This window comes from Varroa destructor, unplaced genomic scaffold, assembly GCF_002443255.2.
Source record: "Varroa destructor unplaced genomic scaffold, Vdes_3.0 BEIS01000004.1, whole genome shotgun sequence".
In the NCBI taxonomy this organism is placed as follows: Eukaryota; Metazoa; Arthropoda; class Arachnida; order Mesostigmata; family Varroidae; genus Varroa; species Varroa destructor.
Genome location: NW_019211457.1, coordinates 10,459,743 through 10,481,540, shown reverse-complemented (window position 1 = coordinate 10,481,540; position 21,798 = coordinate 10,459,743). Strand labels below are relative to the sequence as shown.

The 21,798-nt window shown below is 40.7% G+C and overlaps 2 protein-coding genes across 5 annotated transcripts; both read left to right on the top strand.

Moving 5' to 3' along the window:
* Nucleotides 1-57: 57 nt before the first annotated feature.
* Nucleotides 58-7,847, top strand: LOC111250323 (uncharacterized). 3 transcript variants are annotated; one of them, XM_086988607.1, is made up of 4 exons: nt 83-1,546; nt 1,865-5,225; nt 5,700-5,837; nt 6,032-7,847. In XM_086988607.1, exons 2-4 carry the CDS (start codon nt 5,201-5,203, stop codon nt 6,277-6,279), a joined length of 411 nt encoding a protein of 136 aa, XP_086844733.1. In that variant the 5' UTR covers nt 83-1,546; nt 1,865-5,200; the 3' UTR covers nt 6,280-7,847. The 3 variants fall into 3 exon arrangements, with proteins under 3 accessions (XP_022661111.1, XP_086844733.1, XP_086844732.1); XM_086988606.1 differs by having other exon boundaries at nt 88-1,546; nt 1,865-5,837; XM_022805376.2 differs by lacking the exons at nt 5,700-5,837; nt 6,032-7,847 and having other exon boundaries at nt 58-1,546; nt 1,865-4,942.
* A 5,179-nt stretch (nt 7,848-13,026) lies between these two features.
* On the top strand, nt 13,027-19,872 carry LOC111250324 (uncharacterized). 2 transcript variants are annotated; one of them, XM_022805377.2, is made up of 3 exons: nt 13,027-16,957; nt 17,258-17,472; nt 17,565-19,872. In XM_022805377.2, the coding sequence occupies exons 1-3, from the start codon at nt 16,737-16,739 to the stop codon at nt 17,588-17,590; spliced, it is 462 nt and encodes a 153-aa protein (XP_022661112.1). In that variant the 5' UTR covers nt 13,027-16,736; the 3' UTR covers nt 17,591-19,872. The 2 variants fall into 2 exon arrangements, with proteins under 2 accessions (XP_022661112.1, XP_086844737.1); XM_086988611.1 differs by having other exon boundaries at nt 17,258-17,507.
* Nucleotides 19,873-21,798: the final 1,926 nt, after the last annotated feature.

Genomic DNA, 21,798 nt, shown 5'->3' with positions numbered 1-21,798 from the left:
TATATAGTAATAAATAAGAAATGTATGTGTTATTCGGTCTGCTCCGCCTTAGTGTTTTTCTTTGGTAGACGTAGTATTTTAAAATGGTGGCGAATGATAATGATCTTAAGTCTGTACTAGTTCTTGCTTATAAACATCTACTTTTTTTGCTTGTGTTTGTGTCGTGTGTGGTGCGATCGTTAAACTATTACGAAATATAAAACACAAGTTTCTATGACGACAACAGTCATTCAATAGCAAGCATACATTCGATAATAAAACATACAAAACATGTATATGTTACTAATAAAACATGTTTACATTACAGATACTCTGCTGTCGTCAACAGAACACGATTTCTGTTTACATGGCTGGATTGCCGATTCGTTTGTTTGCCAAAACAAATATTGAATCTACGCTATGGAATGAAGAAGACCGACTGGCTGACCTTTTCTTCAAACCTCAGAACTGAATATGTACATTACTATATTGTGTGCGGAATAAAATTATCTACAGAATTTGCCCACTGATGTTTTTGCTAGAAGGGGCTAACACTTGAAAGATTGGGATGTGCTTCATGCAGAGACTGCATGGGGTTTATCCAATGTAACGCATTTGGTTGATTTGAAATTGTCGCTTCCTTTGACTTGAAATACATGAACTAATGTCTAAATAGTATTACTAGACAGAGAGTTCCCTCTAGTATGATGGTCACCTCAGCTAAATATTTTCATTTTAGCATCTAAGATTAAGACTGCAGCCGTTACTTCGAACGCTGAGTGTCGTTTGCAATGCTCTATCTTCTATCCAGGCCATGATATACAAAAGCGTTCGACCTTTTTTTAGACGTGAATCTTTTTGTCCGACTGTAACCCTTTTCAACAACTAGTCAGTATAGACAATGACTACCTATCTCTTCTTCGCAGCCCTACTCATGGTATCCACACCAGTTAAACGTTAGGCATGCAAACTGTAACGGTACATTCAGCAAACCGCCAATAAAAAGAACATAATTAAACTACAAAGACTATATTTTGCATGCGCGGAAACGCTTTCTTCCGTGTTTCTCGTTCATAGAGGACTATATGTAATTCTCAAATGCTGACGCGGGTAGCAATGTCGCTTTGTTGCGTATGTTTGTTCGTTGTTGTGATTTATGTCTGTCAATGTTTCTAGCGTCCGCCGCAGCGTCGGGAAATTTTCCGCTTCCTCCGAACCTTCTAGCGAAGTTGGGTTTGTCTCAGACAAGTGTTGCTGGTGGTCCTGGGGGATCGGTCAATGCCGGGCCTAGTCCCGAGGCTGTTCAAGCTTTGGAGACGCTTCAGGGCCTTCAACAAGCCGCTGTCGTTGCTGCAGCTTCCAGCAACATTGTCCTTTCACTTCCCCCGTCACCTGCCGCAACTGCATTGTCGACCTGCTCCGTCCAAAGTTCCTCTGCTTCTCAGAACAACGCTAGCAGCGCTGGTACATCGTGTCTCGCTGGCTTCATACTGAATGGCCAACTAAATCCGCGTCGTCACCATTGTGAAGTATGTGGAAAGCAGTTTCAGTCACCCAGTCATCTGAGGTAAGGAATTACGACAACAGAAAATTTTATACTTGCAATTCACTCACGTGCTGAAGGACTATTGCTTCTGAGGAGTTACATTTTTTCCAAAATCAATGTAAAAGCTACGAAATTAGATTACATTCTTGCAGGATAGTATGCTAAGGATAGCGCCTTTTGAGTTGTACTATTTACGATTGAATTTGCTACAAATATCAATATTGCTCTAGAAGAAAACGCGGCTGTTACGAGGACTAATGGCCGAAGCGTCAAGTAGAACAGCACACTTGTAAGACACGATTTTTAAAAGCTCGATCGATTTTTGCTGTTTTCGTACAGGATCCACATGCGTAGTCATACGGGTGAACGACCCTATGCATGTCAGTTCTGCGACTATCGTGCCACACAGCTCGGCGCCTTGAAGAAACACATTGAAGGCATTCACCATAAGTACATGCAGAATAAGAGACCCTCGCTAGTTCCTTTCAACTAAAATGAAGACAAGCATAATGACGATGATGATCGTATTTTGATAAATGATTGATGCCTACTGGAAACATTTTGTCCAACGTATATATGTATTGGGAAAGTACAAATGTTACATAGCCACATATATCCTGCAGCATATTAAGCATACCCTAATAGTCCACTGATTTTGTATCTCCCTGATTGCCATTAATGTCTAATATTTTGAAATGGATCAAGGGCAGGACGGCGATCGTCCACGATTCGTGAGGCGGAAGATCTCGAATTCTTTGAAGCTAATCCAGGAATGGGGAAAAGCCTGGACTAGCTGTTACCTCGGCGCAGGAACTATGAGATTGTTGAAAAGATGTCGGAGATCTCGCGAGCACAAAACCATTCACTGCGCCAAACACTATAGCGGTTGATGAATTACTTTATAATAACCAGCTTCGCTTTTTACGCGTGAAGGCGAGCTTCGAATCACGATGGTAATGGGATAATTTTCTCCAGGATTCGCAACTGGAAAGCTGATCTGTTCAACAGAAATTTTTCGAACCTAGAAAATCAGTCAACGGCCCCCATAACGTAAGAGATGCTCGACATATTCCCCCTTTCAAATATAAGGCAGCGTGTTAATTTTGTCTATGTAGAACTGGACCGTGTACGGCAAACGCCTAGCGAGACACCATAGCAATTCGTGTCTGCTGTGTGGCCTTTAAGGAGATTAACAATCAAATCGACTCAGTGGTTTGATGGGGGAGCGGGGGCTCTCTATTCGTAGACATGTATGATGAGTGAGATATTGGCGATGTATAGATGCCATAACATGTATGTTCATAGCGTGTATACTTTTCCTTTATTAAGCGTGACTACTCCGATGAGCGTATACCTATAAATGCACTGTACAGTATCTAGGTAGCAAATCAAAGCTGAACCAATCTAGACTAGATTTTATAGTGCTGACGTCTAATCCATCAACGGCTAGATTGATGCGCAGAGATCAAGCCACGCTTAGAGATGAAATACGCAACCTACTGTAATAGAAAGGCTCCATTACGCGCGTGCCACTGGTTTGTAGGAAGGCTTTACCTCACGTTTTTGTTACTACAATCTACAGCGTGCCAGTTCGAAAGTGGTAAACAAATGTACATGCGAACAATACGTCACTATTGGATTTGTTTAAATTAAAATAGAGAGGAAAAAAAAGAGGTGTAAGCACGATGATAAAGTGGTCACCCGTTGGCATTGTTTAAAAATAGAAGACCGCGCGACCTTGGAGCCCTGGAAATTTTTATTGACTGAGCTTATTTTTGTTGAAGGTATAATGATGTTTCCAGGTTTTGCAAAAAAAAACCGCACGAAATGATCTTTCCAGCCCTTGTCGTCGCCAGCGTCGAGGATGCGCTCAGTCATTCGTACGACGAAAAGTTGACATGATCTCAATCAATCAATCAATCAATCATAGATTACCTATACAGATAGTTCCTATATGACAAACGCGTTTATAGCACGTAGAACAATGTTACTATGGTTATCCTATGAGCTATTTGCAATTGCATTCTTTTCTCTCGCAAAGGGGCGCGCCGCACGATGCTGGAGGGTGGTTTTTACAGCGAATTACCATTTATGGCCTGTTCCAGTCGCGGAAGAGGCGTTGACTAATTAACGAAACGGATATAATGTCTAATGATTTCATTTTGTCCAGGGTAAAACTACAGCCTCCTGTCATATTCGACAGAATTCAAATTACTGGATTTTTGAAATATAAAATTAATTTGTACATTTGCTATGCTTGTTTTCGTTGAAGAAAGGTTAAATCGTGAACAAAGATTATTTCTTACGACGAAGTACGTCGACTCGGTAGTGATTTACCTAGTGATAAAAACAGTATCATGTAGACGCCCCATTTCCGCTTCTTTTTTAGGTACCATTTTTAGGTAGAGTACCACAACTATTTTAATTAGATCAATTACGCTGCCATGTATACGTACCTGTTGAAACGTCCATGCTGCTATGATCCTGATACAATATTATGCATGAATCCATACATCTAGTGTCTGAAAACGATTTCCAGCTACGCTCGAGCCTCGTAACGGGTAGAAATCTGGCTGAGTGCGGGATGAAGGGTCCTGTTTTGTGAGCAGTAATGTTTGCGGAAGTTCTATGGGTGGAGAATTCGTCTACAGCGGCCTCTTTAGCTCTGTACAGATCTAAATTCGCTCTAGCTATAGTGGATAATAATACCCCATATAGGTATAGGGACAAAATACCCCGTTGAAATGGCAGCTATTTGCATATATCCTAAGATTAATGGGTTGCAATCGTTTTATAGAGAGATAGTGTAAATAGAACAGATAATATTCGTTTATAATACGAGCACTAATCCGCTGTTGGTAGCTAAAATAGTTAATGGACATTTTAATGATCATTTCGTCGGAAGCAAAAGACCGAGTTCGTCCCCTAATTATACTAAGCTCGATATCTGATGTTGTTGGTAAGAGAATCATCACCAATCAAAGGGAATTGTCCGCCTCTTAGGTTGTCACACTCAATCGTTTGCGTTGGAGCTCATTGTTACCCTAGTATTATTGCAGATCTGTCAAATAGCCTGGCTTCATGAGGTGCCATATAGCAATTTCTATCAACACTTCAGACATACATTTGGGTCAATGAGTATCAGACCATCAATTATCACCACCGCCAGATAAATGTTGAGTGCCAAAAGGGAAACAAGTAGTAGTAGTAGTAGATAATGGAAACTGCCCTTTCTCCAGACAAAAGGCCAGTTTATCACTTGTTAGGATAGTTATTAAAAAATATCCTCGTAAGGATAAGGGATGGTAACCACAGTGATCATCGTTGTAAACTGAAACACAGGAACGACATGCGACAGACATGAAGACTAAAGAATAAAGTCGCTATTTTTATACGGAATAATACTCCTGCCCTTAATTAAGTGTAATATCCTAATTAAGTAATTACAAGTTGAGATAAGCTAGTGACACCTGGACAAACGTGAATCTGTTTTGCCCGCAATACCAAAATGTTTTTGAGCGAACATTTTCACAATAGTTATCGATATTGGTATACTATGTAAATTATATATATGGTTTACTTTATTTTCAATTCAAACCTAATTCGGGCTCAACTAATTGCGATTTTTTATTTCAGACTAAACAACTCGACTCGAGTCGCTGAGGTGGTGAGACGATGCCCAGTCGAGGAAATACGGCTGGTACGTCAATCGGTATTATATAGCTAGGCTATGAGCGGGTGACCTGTTTCATCTAACTTAGTTCTACGAACGAATTGATGAAGTAATAAATGCGCATACTTACTGTCCTTTGCGGTTTTTCATTTCGACACTGGCTTGTCTTAAACGTATTTGCCTTAGCAATGATAGTCCTTAGGACTAGATCTTCCGGTCCTAATGCAGTCTGTCATACGGCTAGCATTCAACTCTCAGATACCGTTTAGACTCAAGCCTAGCTTGCTGAGCTGGTCACCTTCCTGCTGATGGCTTTCCGCAATCAGATCAGCTTCTCGAAGGGTGAAGGTTTTTATCATTTCTGTAACATTAAGCCATTATGATCGATCTGACAATACGATTGAAAGATGCTATTCACATACCGTCTCTTGAAAGTCTCATGCGCATCTCTCACTCTCTTCGTTATTCCTGTGGGAAACTTAATGACGATGCAACTTCAAGGTGACAATACTACAACTAGCGGTACTGTGATCCCCCTTGTCGTTTCATTAACTGGCGCTCTCGAGGCATTTACCAAAGCTAACAACAGCCTCGTAGCCACAAGCGGAACAACGACCCCATCGACGAGTACGAGCTCAGGTATATAATCCACAGATGCTATTGGCTTAATAGATCTTTTAATCGGTCGTCGTTAGAAGTCTCAGTAATATAAACGTGTAGGCAGTTATGCGTTTATAATTAGTTTAAGGTAATAATGTATACTAATGATTTTTCATCCAATGATTCTGTTTCAAATCCATGCACGCATTTGTTTGGTTTCGCTACTGCTTTAGGTGATCGACCCGCGTGCTCGATCTGCGGCAAAGATTTTTCGACAACATGGCATCTTCGGGTTCATATGCGTGGTCATACCAACGAACGACCATATGGCTGCAGTGTGTGCGATAAGACGTTCCTTCGATCTGACCATCTCTGTCGGCATATGCGCAATGTTCACAAAGTCAACCCAAACAGCAACGAAGTTACTTGGCTTATGGAGGCGATGGAGGATGAAGAGCGCATGCGTGTCGCCCTTCAATAAGCCTAACATCTTAATAAAAATAACGGTCATATAATTCTACACGTTTAAAAGGAGCGGCCTAACTCGGTATTTAATCATGTGGCTAAGAAGGTTCGGAATGTTTGAGATAAACACTTAAAAGACTGACGCGTCTAGATGAATTAAAACGGATGCTAAACATGAAGCATTCAAGATTTCGGATAAAAAGAAGGGCAAATTATTAGCTAGAAAGCAACAAGAATAGTGATCAGATCGATGACTTGCAAACAAATTCAAATCTCGCGCGTATCTGGTTAAAGTTAATTGCCAGCGTACCGCTAAGAAAGCCTGGATACACTACATGAAAAGTTGCGATAAGTGTGTACTCGTATAGTTATACGGATTATTCTTTCACGTACTAGCTTTCACCAACTGAAACTTGTGCGTCACTTTCTAACTTACCATATGTCGTTCTGGAAGGTGGAAAAAATGTATCAATAAATAGATCTTCGGTGTAACCCCTTCAACCATCAAAAAATCACGGAGACACAACGAAACAGTAGCATTCTTAATCCGAATTTCCACATACGGTTGTGTTAATTTATAAACAGCAGAAGATATTGATTATATGCCCTTGAACCTGCTACATGTATAATAGGACGCTTTGTGGTATTATCCAGCCTGAGAAATTGAGTTGGTAAATATCTATTTGACAAACAGGCCAGTTGTTACAATGGATCGTAAATGAGTTTCGAGTCCCATCTTACTCATCTGTGCGAGAGCTCAAATGTGCAACGACCAGAATAATGATACGTTAACAAAAAAATCGGGACTAAAAATTAACATGATCCGTAGGGATGATATTCGTAACGATGGCAAACCATAGGTTAGGGACGTTTTTTTTTACCCAGAATTAGGAGAACGTTACTAGTCAATATGGTAAATATATTAATAAATATGAGCACTCTAAGTGAACACCATTTCGTTAAATGCATCGCGGAGACGGGCGACAAACTAAAGACAATTTTGGATTACTTGAGCCTACCCTTCATTGCCTTAAAAAACTAAATTTTGTCAACGAATATTCGTTAAGGAGTGGCCTTTTATCAGCATGGATAAGCCTTCGCTGCACGGTAAACTCAAAAATATCAATTTTCAATGGTAGTTCTATAAATGTTCATTTTTGCCGCCGATGTTTGTTTGTTGTAACTCATCTAGCCTTTTCAAAAGTAATTTCCTGAGTACTCGACGCATACAAAGTGCTTCGATAGGTCAAACGGCGGTGCAGGGCGGAATGAAGGACCAGACGTCGTGGGAACATGAGAGAACGAGATATTAAGCGATTGCTTGCTTTCGGTGGCAGACAGGGTTTGGAGGCATTATTTAGCATTGCGATGTGATTGCAGTACGCTAAGAGCTTTTTATCCATTTTCATGTACTATATTGCTATCTATTAGTTAAGGTATCGATTATAATACGGCTTTGATCGCACTATTATCTTTGTTTTTCGGGTAGTAAACGTGAGTAACGTGTAGCAGGCAAAATTGTGTATAAAATCCAAAAAAAAAAAATAAATTATATATCTATGTGCAACGTATAGTAAACAAAGACTGAGATTGTCATCATTGTCTTCCGCATATCTATTTATCGTGCGTTAAAATATACCAGGGTGCAAATCAGAGCGAAAGATGACGAGCTTCATATAGCAAACTTACCTTTATTTATTATCCGTTTTCGGTGTTGTTTTGCAGCAGTTGTTTCAAATAAGTACAAAGAACTGTCTTCAACAGATGACTGTATATCTTTATATCATAAAGAGGAAGATCGGGTCTTATCACTAACATGTTCTTTCAGGCATTCAATAGGAGCATTAATTAACATGTCCTAGCCGACGGACGTTCGCTGCGATGTCTCTGCTGAAAGCGACCTGCCCGAACAGAGTTCATGACTCTTATTCAGGCAGCCATTAGAAACAACGATCACATCGTTCAAAATGTCTATTGTAAGAAGTCATAGCTGGTCCAAGTATCATCCCGTATCAACTTAACATGTTTTTACGTTACCCAGTCAAGAAGAAAAATCCACTTCAGACGAAATGCACTTTTCCTTCCTTAGCACGAACACTGAGATGAACAGGGAAATGTCTGCCGATACTCATATGAATCAAAATGAAACGGCTAAGTGTTTCCCTTATTTTCATTGCGGTTTTAACGTTGTGATAATTTCATTACAGTAGGATCAACGGATTTAACTTGGTCCTGGCCAGCGGCAAATCACACTCAGGAAGTAGACTTGCTGTCGTCGTCGGCGCTGTGCAAACAGGACATACCCAATCCCAGAGTAGCGAACGTTATTGTTGTGATAATGGTGTCCTCAAGGTAACAAACACGAGTAACAGGTAACAAAGAACACGAATCCAGTGACGCGGGAACCAGCTAACGATGAACTTCCAGCTAAACCTGTTGACCCTCCAATTGACCAAAAGAATGGCTCCACTGATGTTAGCAATCGACGATCTAAAGTATCCAACAAAATTTATCCTCTCTGTTCGAACATTTTTCCTAATAGGATCGGCCCGATTCAGCATATGAGGATACACACCCGCGAGTGGTCCTATAACAGCAGCTACGAGGCGTCTCAAAACGGCAATTTGGAACAACACGTGCATAGTCAATATCACTTCCTAAAAATCTCGGTAGTTTTTATCAATCGTCCGATTAGAGAAGCTTTACATCGGATGACACTAGGACAATTGTGTCAACATCGATAAATCCTAATAAAGAAAGCATCAATTTTTTCTACAAATTCTATCCGTCAAGGCAAATTGTTCGATATGTATTCTTCTAAAAGCACAACCATATAGTACATAGGAACATACATACGTGTACAAACATGAACAATGACGTGACTGCAAATAAACGCAGTTACGATAGGAAGCTGTGCAACACTGCAGGACCGCCAGCTGTATCTACGACAGATAAAGTACTATATCCTGTCATATTTGGCTTGATGCTGGATCGTGGCCATTTTGAGAAAACTGGACACACGAAATTTGCCAGCCAACCATGTTGAAAAAAAAAACACTTGATATTACGGAAAAAAATGACACGATGTTCCCATTATGTAAAGCGGTTGAGATGATACTGCGGTACTAAGGAGGAAAAGTCATGTAGGCTAATGTAAATATTCTGTAATGAGAACGACGAGGGAGCTCACGCCATTGTATCTAACATCTTCAATTAGAGAGGTATATAATAGGGGAAGACTTTTTGGCTTAGGTAAGCCAATTATTATTCGTATTTTTCAATTATTATATTCAATTATTAGGGTTAAGGAACTCTTTCGTATCCTATATCTGTACATATGGAGCTTGCAAAGTAAGCAAGTGTTTCTCGTCAAAGCACTTAGAAATCGGTTCTTATACCTCTGGGTATGGTTTTATTTAGCATTGCTTTTGCTAAAATACGACAATTTGCTGGAAATTTCATTTGTTATAAATGTTGGAAAAATTAACAAATCAAAAATACTAAAAATTGACGTATGTTGGCTAGATAACGTGGCAAAGCGGAGTATTTTAACTTGATTGTGCACGATAAATAATAAAAATAGAAGTCATTTGTTCATTATATGTAATTAAGAGGGCTATATACTGATTCATATTGTGAACTACGGTGTGAAAGTAAACATACGCAGTTATCGCATATACATAGACTGAGCTGCTTCTCCGTCTTCTAACGCCAACATTTTTCTTTCAGTGGTGCTATTGCGCTGTTCGGCCGGTTAGGCCCACCTGCGCACGGGTTTCAGGTCAGGCCATATTCAGCCTAGACTCGTCGCGTATTCGGAACGCTTCTGGAGCCTTGCTCTAAAGCAGCGTGTGTTCGTGTTTTGGAAATAGAATGTTCATTCGTCCAGGATCTCGATTTTGGCCAAAATAAATCGACTCCTGTGTGTGTGTGTGTGTGCGTGCGTGTGCGTGTGTGAGCGTGTATAAGAGAGAGAGAGAGAGAGAGAGAGAGAGCTAGAGGGAAAAAGCGGAATCCTAATCAATAACCATTTTGCGTGGTATAGTTATAGTGCTCCACTTTACTGTTCGCATAGTCAGTCGACTTTCATTTGCTCATCTATATATAATTGTGTTCCGCTGGCTTGCGTTCGTGTACTAAAGTATATTTTTTTCGCCCTCTTGGCGTCTACTTCAGGTGGAAACAGTGGCGTTTGCATTGATGTTGACGTCTGGCCAAATCAGTCGTTCGATTTGGGACCTCTGCCACCCACATACAGCGACTCGGCTCCGGGCGGTGGCGGCGGCGGCGGCGGCGGCGGTGGCGGCGGCGGCGGCGGCGGCGGCGGCGGCGGCGGACTCGCCTCGATAGCACCATTGTCAACTTCATTAAACGCCAGTCAACAATTGGACGACCGAACATGCCCAGTGTGTTTTAAGCGGCTATCAAAAGCGGCTCATGTCCGGCGTCATATGCTCATCCATACCCAGGAGCGGCCGTTTGCATGCCCATTTTGCGAGCACCGATCCTCGCTCAAGTACAACATGGACACTCATATTAGCTTGCGCCACTCACTCGAACAGCAACAACATCAGCAGCAACAGATGGCCAAGGCTCAGGCCACAGTTGCCGTAACGGTTTCGTCCCTCGATCAACAGCATCATCTCGCTAGTATACTTCGACGGTAGTAACGAAAGAAATGGGGAAGTGTGGGGTGGAAACGTCTCATTAACGCATACAAACATGCGTCAATACCAAGGTCGACGTCGACGTCGACAATGTTGAAGTTCAAAAAGTTTGTGCGTGCAACTGAAGATACGATTTTTAATCATTTTAAAATTCTTTTCTATAGTATGTACTTACTTGAACGTAGTGTGTCTGGGGGGCGAATAGCCAGTTAAGCGGTCGACTTTTAACGCTTCAAATTCGCTGAATCGTTTTAAATCGCGAGGCTTAGCGACAGGTGCAAGGGGAACGGAACAACAAGCAAATAAACAGTACCTCTTCATGGAAGTCTTCAGCAGGGTAACGAAGTCTTCGTGTGTTTGTCATTGCAATTGTTAGAGAGCATACGCGGCAACGCTGTTTGGCTACAATGTGGCAACAACGGATTAAAACGATGTTGGCGCATTAAGCCTATTGACCATTCTAGTATTAGACGGCCAGGTATTAGAAGCGAGAAGCGAACAATAGTTGTATGTACGAAGAGTCAAAAGTAGGCGATACGGTCAGATCGACAGGAAATAGTAGCGCGTTGTTAAATTTGGTTCATTGGTCTCTTTTTTATTGCATTATATATACATATATATATATATTTGTCGATGAGCCCTGCGTCCCATTGTGGGATTATCTCTTTCTGAAATAATAACGCAAAGAGGATTTGAACACAACGTTTTTTTCTAGCGGACAGTTTTTTTTACCCCACTCGCACAAGCCGCTTTTTCATACCCAAAATGAAGCTATTGCGTTGCGAAAGGGGGCGATTCTTTCTCTGTTAGATTTAACTTCGAAGGTCACTCTAATGATAAGTTGACAAACTTTGCAAAAGTATAGACCACGAACGTCAGTTAAATCTGGGACGCGGTCTGAGTTTACAGACGATTATTGTTGCCGTCAGCTCAATAACGTATTAATAGTGATACAAGCAAAACGAAAAATCAATGAAAAATGAACCTTCGGTTCGTACGGCAGTCCAGTTACCTGGATGCACATCCCCAGAGCGTTGACATCATTGTTTATGTAAGAACATATTGTATAGATTAGTATGTCATCTATTTTCGATAATACTACTACTACTACTAAAAATAATAATGAAGTTGTATATTTTTTCTTTTTTTATTTAAATTTAAAATCATTTTATTTAAATGAGTAAAATTACTTTTTATTTAAATGTTTGACCAAAATATACAAATTCGTTTCTTTCGTAATTTTTATTATTACTAATACATATTACAGCGACCTGTAATAACATTTATCTCTGTTCAACGTGTGGAAGATATCCTGCAACGAGTTTATAAAAAATTGCCATGTTTTTCATTTTCCACTATGCGCGCAAACATCATTTATGAATAGTCCTCTATAAAGACAACAGATCAGAACAGGATAGTTGTGCCTTTCAGATCGGATCGACATTAAATCTAGCTCGCTGTAGACTCAGTTACGAGCTCTTGAGGCCATTAGACCGGTAAACAGTTACCGTTTTTCTTGCGAGAGTTGGTAAAATTGAAATGAGATTCTACAGTGACAGCAGTGCGAGCTGGCAAACGATCCGCATCCGGACTGATCCACAGAAACACGTCCGCGGCGCCACCAATGCGGCTGCGGTCAGGACTAGCATCAGGTGGACGTAACTGCAAAGCCCCAGTCGTCCGATAGCAGACGACGTGGCTAAGTTATCGTCGTTATGGGGCCTAGCTGTGCAATATATATATATATATATATATATATATATATATATATATATATATAAAATCTGTACTTTACCATGAAATGTCTTGTACATAGCAATATAGATAATTAGATAGTTATAGGCAAGTAACAAACTGTAAAAAGCCAACAGGAAAGGAGAATAGCACGTAGAAGGCAACCGGGAGAAAATATGGGAAACAATAAAGCAATACAATGGTTCTACTGGTGGAAGCCATTGTTATATTTGTACACAGGTGTTGTCGTTCTCGATTAGTCATCTATAATTTGATTGATATTATTGATTTCTATGGCGAACTGGAGCTATACGTACAAACATTATACCTACTTACTGATTATATATCCTTTCAGATGACCTTCACAACGTCATGCTTCGAGGCCAGAGTTGTCAAGAATAAGATTTCTGTGTATAACATTTAACGTAGTCAGTGAAGTTTATTGATGATTACCTAAATGTCGTGGATATAATAAATATATTCTCTGTTTTCGCAACGACGTTCGTACATCAAAACCACCAACTGTTCTTGCACACAGAATCCTTAAGTTAGCAAGGTAGGCTTAATTTTTTAAAATTTTGTGACGGATAAAACGTGTCCACGAGAAATCTATGAGTCGTACTCTGATTTTCGGTCTGTTCTCTGTACGTCTAAACAAATAAATTGTCTTAGTTACTATTTCGAAATCGGTCATTGTGATCGATCCGAATACGTAATACAATATGCGATTGTTCGCGTACTCATTGATTACGTGTTTGAATTACTGGCCGGTCCGCTTTTCCGAATCAGGACCTCTTCGATGGGAGTGTCGCACCAGCGACCGTTATACCGTCAGCCGTTTGACAAACAGCTATCGGGCGGCCTTGTCCGTACTGCGACAGACTATTTCATAAGGTGACCTGTACAAGATCGGTGCCAAATATTTGCTCATACAAACTGCCCATGAACGGCCCGGGCTGAATGATTTTCTTTAAAACTCAACTAGTGTAATATAACGTATCCACTTAACACACTCACAGTTTAATAATTAAAGTTCCTTTGGTATAAGTATGGCTCGCGATACCTCGCGCTGCTTGTCCGAAACGTCTGACGCTGCCCGTCTCGGTGCGCCACGCGAGTGCATCGAAACCGACAGAGGGCATAGTTGATGCGGCGTATCCTATCGAGTACGCAGGAACAGTGTTTTCTCGTCTCCCCTGCACACGCTGCACCACCTCTAAATGCGATCTCATTACATTCGCCAGGATATAGCACCAGGCCGCTAAGCCTGATTCTGATCGTGTGAAACCCTGCTCTGGTGGAGCTAGTGATGGCGAGCAACGTCTACTCGAATTACCTGTCGGGAAAGGGCCTGTCAACAACTAGAGCTTGACCTTGTGTTACCGGCTACGCCGCTGAAGTATATCGAAAATTTCGATACTATGATTTCTACAGGAGCAGTTGCCAGTTCAAGGGACGACGAATGAAGTTTCATGTCATATTGTACATTCTTATCAAATCCGGGCGCGAATATTTAAAAGAAGTCAGTGAGCTTTTTCTTAACGGCCAGCTGGGGATTACGTATTACGGACAACGGTTCGGAAAGTTCTGGTCGATAATGTAAGATATTGGGTCACAGAAAATCTATTGAAATTTTTAGGCGAAAATTAGCCAAATATTTTCTTGGTGCTATTCATGAAGCTAAGTTAAGATCATTAAAAGAGTTTTGCAGAAAGCGAAAGAAATTATAGTGTGAGAGGGTAAAGTCCGAGCGATACGGCCAATGTACTGAAATTTTCAATTTAAGCCCTTAAGATGTTTGCCACGTAGGTAACGATGCATTGTCATAGTAGAGAATGACGCCTTTTCTATTCACTAGTTCCGTTAGATTTTTTTCAGTGGCATTTCTGATCTTGTTAGTTGTGGACAGCGGTGGCCCGATTTTGCCAAGCAGCGGTGGCAGCAGCAGCAGCAGCGGCAGCGGCAGCGGCAGCCTGTGATACGCGATTCTGGTCCAGCGTTTTACCATTAACGTATAGAGCAATCTACTATCGGTCTGGGTTCTTCAGGTTTTAATTTCTGCATCACTGTCGTATATGGTCCAGCTTCAAGCAGGCGTAAACCATAGCTACGGAAATGGCTGGGTTTGATTAGCTTTCACAGATAGAAATACGAGCGAGTGAGTGAACTATTCCGTGTCAATTCGCCTAATACCCGAACATCGAGATTATCTCGTCGTCAGCTTTCTTCAGACGATTTAGAACGGTTGGGCTGTAGTTTGTTTTAAGTTTCTTTAAGCGATATCATGGCTGCTCACGCTGCGTCGCTCTTGTAACTTCTTTAGATGTAGACGACGCTGTTTTTTTGACTAAACATCAGCTGATTAATATTACGGAACAAAAAAAGACCACTGAACTGTTTAGTGAACTTCTGTATGCACGATGAGCCGTAGTTGGCCAAACAATGAATAAAATCCGACTGTCATAAATATTTAAAGGGCATAATAGCAGCATAAAAGATTATAGAGTAGCAAATGCTAATGTATTTGTTGTTACAGATTGTTTTCTATCAAGGGTGCACAAGGCTGCATGCATATCCTGCCATCGACCATATATTTCCTTATATAACTTAAGCTACGAATATTATAACTTCCAAAATTTTAGGTTACTCCCAAATTCAAGTTCGACTTGCCAGACTAACACGTAACGGCGTTACCACTGGGCCACCTTTAGTGGTCAATTTAACAAATCACATTCAGCTGTGAGTAAGAGAACAAGCGAAACAAAAGGATTACAAAAGACGGCTGTGCGGAATTCGCGTTTTGCCGGTTGTTCAGTCCAAGAGGGAAACGCGACGTCGTCGTTTTTACGTAGGATGCCGTATATTAAACCGTGTTAAGTATTTATCTCTAATGAAAGCGGACAGGAGCGACTGAATATGGGGGGTCACTGCAAGTTACTCCTTTGTCAATAAGTTGTTGCATAGCTAATATGCCGATCAGCAAAAGTTTAATGTTTATGAAATGTTTTGTTTGCAGCTAACGCTGAGGCAGTGCTGGCCAGAATTAGTGGATCGACGGCTAGTGAATTGGTCTTCTTCCGGCGAGTAAACAGTTTTTAACCGTAATCCTATTATGGGTATGGCTGCAAATGGCGGACTGACAACAGCATTTGAACTATTATAAAATACACTCAAAAAATGAGGCTAAGTTCAGCGGTCTTCTACATAAACTAATGGAGCTGTTTACTTCCAGAAGTTTGTCGTAACCAATTTGGCGCTTTGGTGCTTACCAAATGTCAAGGGCTGTTAGCAAGATATTCGCTACTGGAGCTGTAGGAGGAGAGGCCCCGTGCCCTGCCAGGACTACGGAAGCCATCTACTGAGAACAAATGCACCTATTATAACTTGTCGAATAAATAGGTTTATTAAGCGTTAAAGATAATTGATCACGAGGCATCATTTGTTTAAAATACTCTAAACCGTGCTTGACGAGAATAACAACCTCTCGTCAAACGCAGTCCGTTTTATGAAGAAGGCCATATCTCGAAACGCCACATATAGCTGCAAGGTTAACATTAGAGCGTAAATAAGTCAAAATTGCTTTTATACATACGAGATATAATTACCATCTCTACATACATGTATATTGAGGATAGAGGAGGACAAAGAGAGCAGCTTAGCTATTAGACTTTTATACTACATACACTGATGAATAGCCGACATAGAAGGGATATGCGCGGACGCGCATACGACCACAAAACGAACTCTCCATCATACACCGACAATCTTTCTCCCAAAGGTCAAACCGACCCCAGGCACAAATCGAAATGCAGTGACTTAGAAAATACTGTTCTTCACAGCGGAAGCCCGTGTTATCGAGGAGCACGGAACTACGACGGTCAACGCAGCTGCGACAGTTACAGCTACAACCACTATTGTTAGCAGCCACAGTCAAAGTCACAATAATACCCGAGTTCGGCTACCGGTTGCTGAAGACCCGCCAGTAACATCTTCGTTTGAAGTATCCACTTTCGAAACGTCTGCCATTGGTTCAGCGAGGCTTGGCTCTGAGGCACTACTGCCGCTTGAGCAGATGGAGCAGATCGCTCAGATCGAAGAAGTCGAAGTGATCGAGGAAGAACCAGCCGACGGTGGAAGTATCGTCGTCGAGGAGGCCGATGGCGGTATCGTTGAGGAGGCCGAGGCGATTGTTGTTGGTGAAGCGGTTGTCGAGGGCGACGGCCTATCAATGGAACAGCTGGGAACAACTGGCCATATTCTGGACAAGCACACTTGCCCCATCTGTTTAAAGCGGTAGGTCTCGTTGAATAAGAAGTGACTGAGGTTACTGGTGATTATTTTATTTGCATCACATTCTGTAACTTATCTAATTAAACTAAGTAAGTTACGTATATATCGTATTTTCATATACATTAGCGGATGCATATATTTGCATATACATTATCGTATTTTCATATACATTAGATACATTCATATACATCATTTCCTAGCTCATGACCTACCTCTCAATAAATCAGTTTTTGTTTATATTTGTTTATTTGCGCATGTTAATATTTGTCTATTTGTGTGCGTTTCATTCGTTCTGTTACTTAGGTTCGGTGCTGGAGGCGCATATTCGGTGCGTCGTCATATGACGATGGTGCACCACAAGGAACGGCCATTCCCATGCCCACATTGTCCTTACCGAGCCCTCCAAAGGACGGACATCCTTCGACACCTTCGACTGAAGCACAGTAGTTTGCTGCACCACGACATGCAGGAGCAGCAGCCCGCTCAAACGACAACCAAGCGGAAGAAGGCCCGAACTAGTTCGTGATAATCATCCTCTACCCCCTGGCAATAAGTATATCGACCGATATATATATATATATATAATCTACGTATTGTCTACATCATACAGGAGGAACTGGAACGGAGAGGAGATGAATGAACGAAATTACATGGAACATTGTCAACGGGAATGACGATGGTTGATGAGTGACTACTGATTAACAATGGACAGAAACATTACGAATAGTCATCTTTTGGCGTCATAGATAAGTGCTACAAAGTAGAAAAATCACAATGGTGCTGGGAAACATTACTCCGTTAATGTTAGCATGTGAAAAGATATTAGTTCTAGGATTGCCTTCGCTTAAAATTTGCCCCCGTCTATGTAACAGCTCGGCCAAGGGGAGTTCGGTTAACAGCAGTTAATTATATGATCGTATCAGTCAATATAAAGACTACAACGCTTAATACAGTAGCAGCCTCGTTCCAGATTTCTAACCCTGATTGGGGTAGGCTCACCGGTGACCACACGATATAAGCATTGACTTGGAAGATTGAGGGCCGGAGACATGGGCCACTGAAACAGCTTCTTAATTTGACACTGACCGATAACCGTTCATGAATCTATATATATATATATATATATATTTATATAGATATATATATATAAAGAGAGAGAAAGGGAGAACGAAAGCTAACGAGAGAGAGAGAGCGCGCAAGAGAGAGAGAAAGAGAGAGAGAGAGAGAGAGAGAGAGCGAGAGATAAAGCTACATAGTGGACTTGACACGAAGTAGCTAGGGGTAAAAAGCGTGAGAAAATGAAGGGTTACGCCGTGCATTCATTGTTAGTAGTATGTCCGTTGTTTGAAACAGACACAAAATAATGCAGAAAAGCATTAGTGAATTGTTATACTAGAAAAGATACACGGAAACTATACTATATTTGATTTACACTCCGCAATATATGTCTTCTATTAGCTGTTCAAGCGATGTATGGTATAGAACGACATAGAATTGGTAATTACACACCTTAACATGATTTTGTTTGAGATTTGCCGGATCGGCATATTATTACGGTTTAGTAAGGATATATCGAATATGCTTTTTGGGGCAGATACTCTGACATTTTTCTGTTGAAATCATATATTGGTTTACTATTGTCGATCAGTTTAGTTTCTCGTGTTTCCGTAGGCGTGAGTCAAGCAAGATACATCATCAGAGGTACGTTACATACACGAGACCATGTTATGTTTTATAGGACAAACTGTTTGTTGGTTACACGAATCCTTAGTTAATACATCTACCAGAAGTTGTGACTGGAGTCGATCTTCAGCATTACCTAGTAACCATTTGCGATATTTGTTTAGAATCAGATTATCAACAAATAGAAGCCGTGTGATACGATACGAAGCGACTGAGAAAAGCTGACAGAAAACGGAATCAGGAGAAATTAGTGAACATTACCGTGCTATGTTTATCTATTACTAATAAGATACGATCGAAATCGAAGGTAGAGGAACTATAGCTGGAGATTGTGCATACAAACACACACAAACATACACGAACGCACACACAAGAAGCATAAATTACTACTAAACCATTTAAAAAGAGAGTATATAATGAGATAAATTATCGATGAGCACGCGCCGTAAGTAAATAAAATATAAATACATATATATATATATATATATATATATATATATATATATATATATATATATATATATCATAAATGCGCCACTATAATGGGCAAAGAGACCGAGACCGGAAAATGACATGCGGTGACGACGACGACGACGACGACGGCGACGACGACGACGACGGCGACGACGACGGCGACGGCGACGACGACGGCGACGGCGACGACGACGACGACGACGACGGCGACGACGACGACGACGACGACGACGACGACGTGCATAATGATGACCTAGGAGGGGCAGAGTGGGATGTGGGGATGGTGAGAGACGCTGAGGAGAAGGCAACGATAAGAAGCATAGAAACGAGCTAAACAGCCTCCATGTAGTATGGCAAAGGAAAGCAAGTCACATAGTGATAATATTATTATAGCTGCCTCTGTGGGAGGTTTATCTTTGGGTTTTACGCCTATCATTACGTCATTATTACAACGACGTCGTGCGAAAGTCGTTCATATACACCTACGCCCTATGGACGGATGAGCAGGCAGACGGACGAAAAGGGTAAAAGAACAGGAAACATAACAAAGAAGGGTGACGAATGAAATGACTATAACAGTTATCAACAAACAGCATGAACATATACGATAATTATAATATTGATATATGAAATAATGACAATATTATCAATGATAACGATGTAGTAGGCAGCAGTGACAACAACTCTATGTAACAACCAACTAGACAAAACAAAGCAACAAACGAAAAAAATAAAGGTCTTGACTGTGTCTGTAAAAAAAACTTTGATTATTTTTTCAATAAGTATCACTGTTAGTTATTATAGTATTACTGAGAGGAACTTGAATAGCTCTGACTTGACATATATATATATATATGAACTTTTAGAAATTAGCTTTCTACGAAGCTGTAAATCATTGAACGGAGGAGATCTGGCACAAAGTCTTTTGCATACAAGATTCAATTTACCATGCGAGTTTTTTCTACGAAATAATTTGGGATTTTTTCTGAGTATTAAGTTTTGTATTTACGGAAGCAATAGGGGTCGTATAAGGAAGATGGGTTCATTATTTCCGGCACAGTATTTCAGTTTGTGCAATCGTCTTGTACGCGTTGTGCCAAACAAAGACCTCATTCTAAGGCCATGAAATAGAATGCACGATATAAAAGCGATAAATGGTTCATAGCTTTCGTTCATTGATTGTTCTATAAATCTCCACGAAAGTCAGCGAATCTTAAATGATCAAATGGTGTAGCTTCACATCTTTAAACGACTGTAGTTGATCATTCCATCAAAGCGCTTTGGGTAAGAAGGTCCGCCGAGATATTGTAGTAGGTGCACCGTGTGTGATATAAGCTATACTGCTTAAATTAGATCTATTTTCTCTTTCTTTCTACCTCTCGAGAACGATTTTATATCCTCTGAAGCATGTACGTATTCTAACTAATATGCTCACACTTACAGGCGTTTAATAAGGCTTTTTATTTAAGATATATTAGCTAAATATTCATACGAATCTAGTTGGATCAATAGATAGCTTTCTACTTGACAAAGCGGGATAGTGCTAGCTATCAATTAAGTTGATCTCATGCACTAACTTCGATGAGGATATACCGACGCTAAGTCAGATCTGAACGCTCAAGGGTCGTCAAGAGAATGATGTTTATAGATCATCTACGATGGAATACTTCCCAGAGGTCCCATAACTATGTCAATGAGACACCAATCCATACGTGTAGACGATAATAGTAGATGAAAGAACAGCTAGAGCGGTTGATGCAGTTGATTGGGAAAAAGGACCAAGATGCTAGGACATGTGGGATGGGTAATGCAGTAACCTAAGTAATCATCTACGTGCTTATTAGTGGCTTAGGACCGTTTCTGTCGGCATCACGGTCAAATGTCGTGTTGCTGATTTTAAGCGTGCACAGATTCAGGCACACGCAATTCAAGTATTTTCAAAAGAATACCTTATCGTTTAAAACAGCCCGTTCCTATATATTTTTGCTTGCCGTCACCCGAAAGTTTAGCCATTTTCAGTGCTTCTTTATAATGTAATCCTAGTATTTTTTTTTATCATTATTTAGTATTTAGCCTAAATAATAACTCTAATACTATGCTGTAAGTATCGCATCTTCATATCTTTGCCGTTGAAGCTGGTGCATTAGCATACAAGGTATCTTTTGATAATTTCTGCATAGGCCGCTGGCCTCAAGTTGATGTGTCTACTGGGATGGGTGTTGTGCGTGATAGCGACCACGTCTGTGGAAAAGTGTCTATGAGTTTTGAGGGAAGCAAGCGCTTCGTTGATAAAGAGGTAGATGCACAAATGCAACCTCCGCCAGCTCAGATACAGCGATCGAAACAGTGACTGTCTAGTAGCAGAACCTGCCCTACCTACTTTTCGAGATGTTAAATCTGGATAATGTGGGCTATATTGAATAAAACGCGTAATCCGAATAATGTCTTGAGACCAAATTTATTCGTTCACTTTAGGTCTGGGGCAAATCAGTAGTTTCTCACCTAATTGATTTATAACTAAATCTATTAAATCGGTTACTGATTACAAAGCAACACGCTATATCCAAGCTCGTATTCTACGTATTTACTGGTTATCATTATTATCTTAGCTACAATCGTGTTTTACAAATGATATTTCTATAAAGTCAGTAGTATTAGGTTAGATAGGAAGCCCTCCAACATTTCTC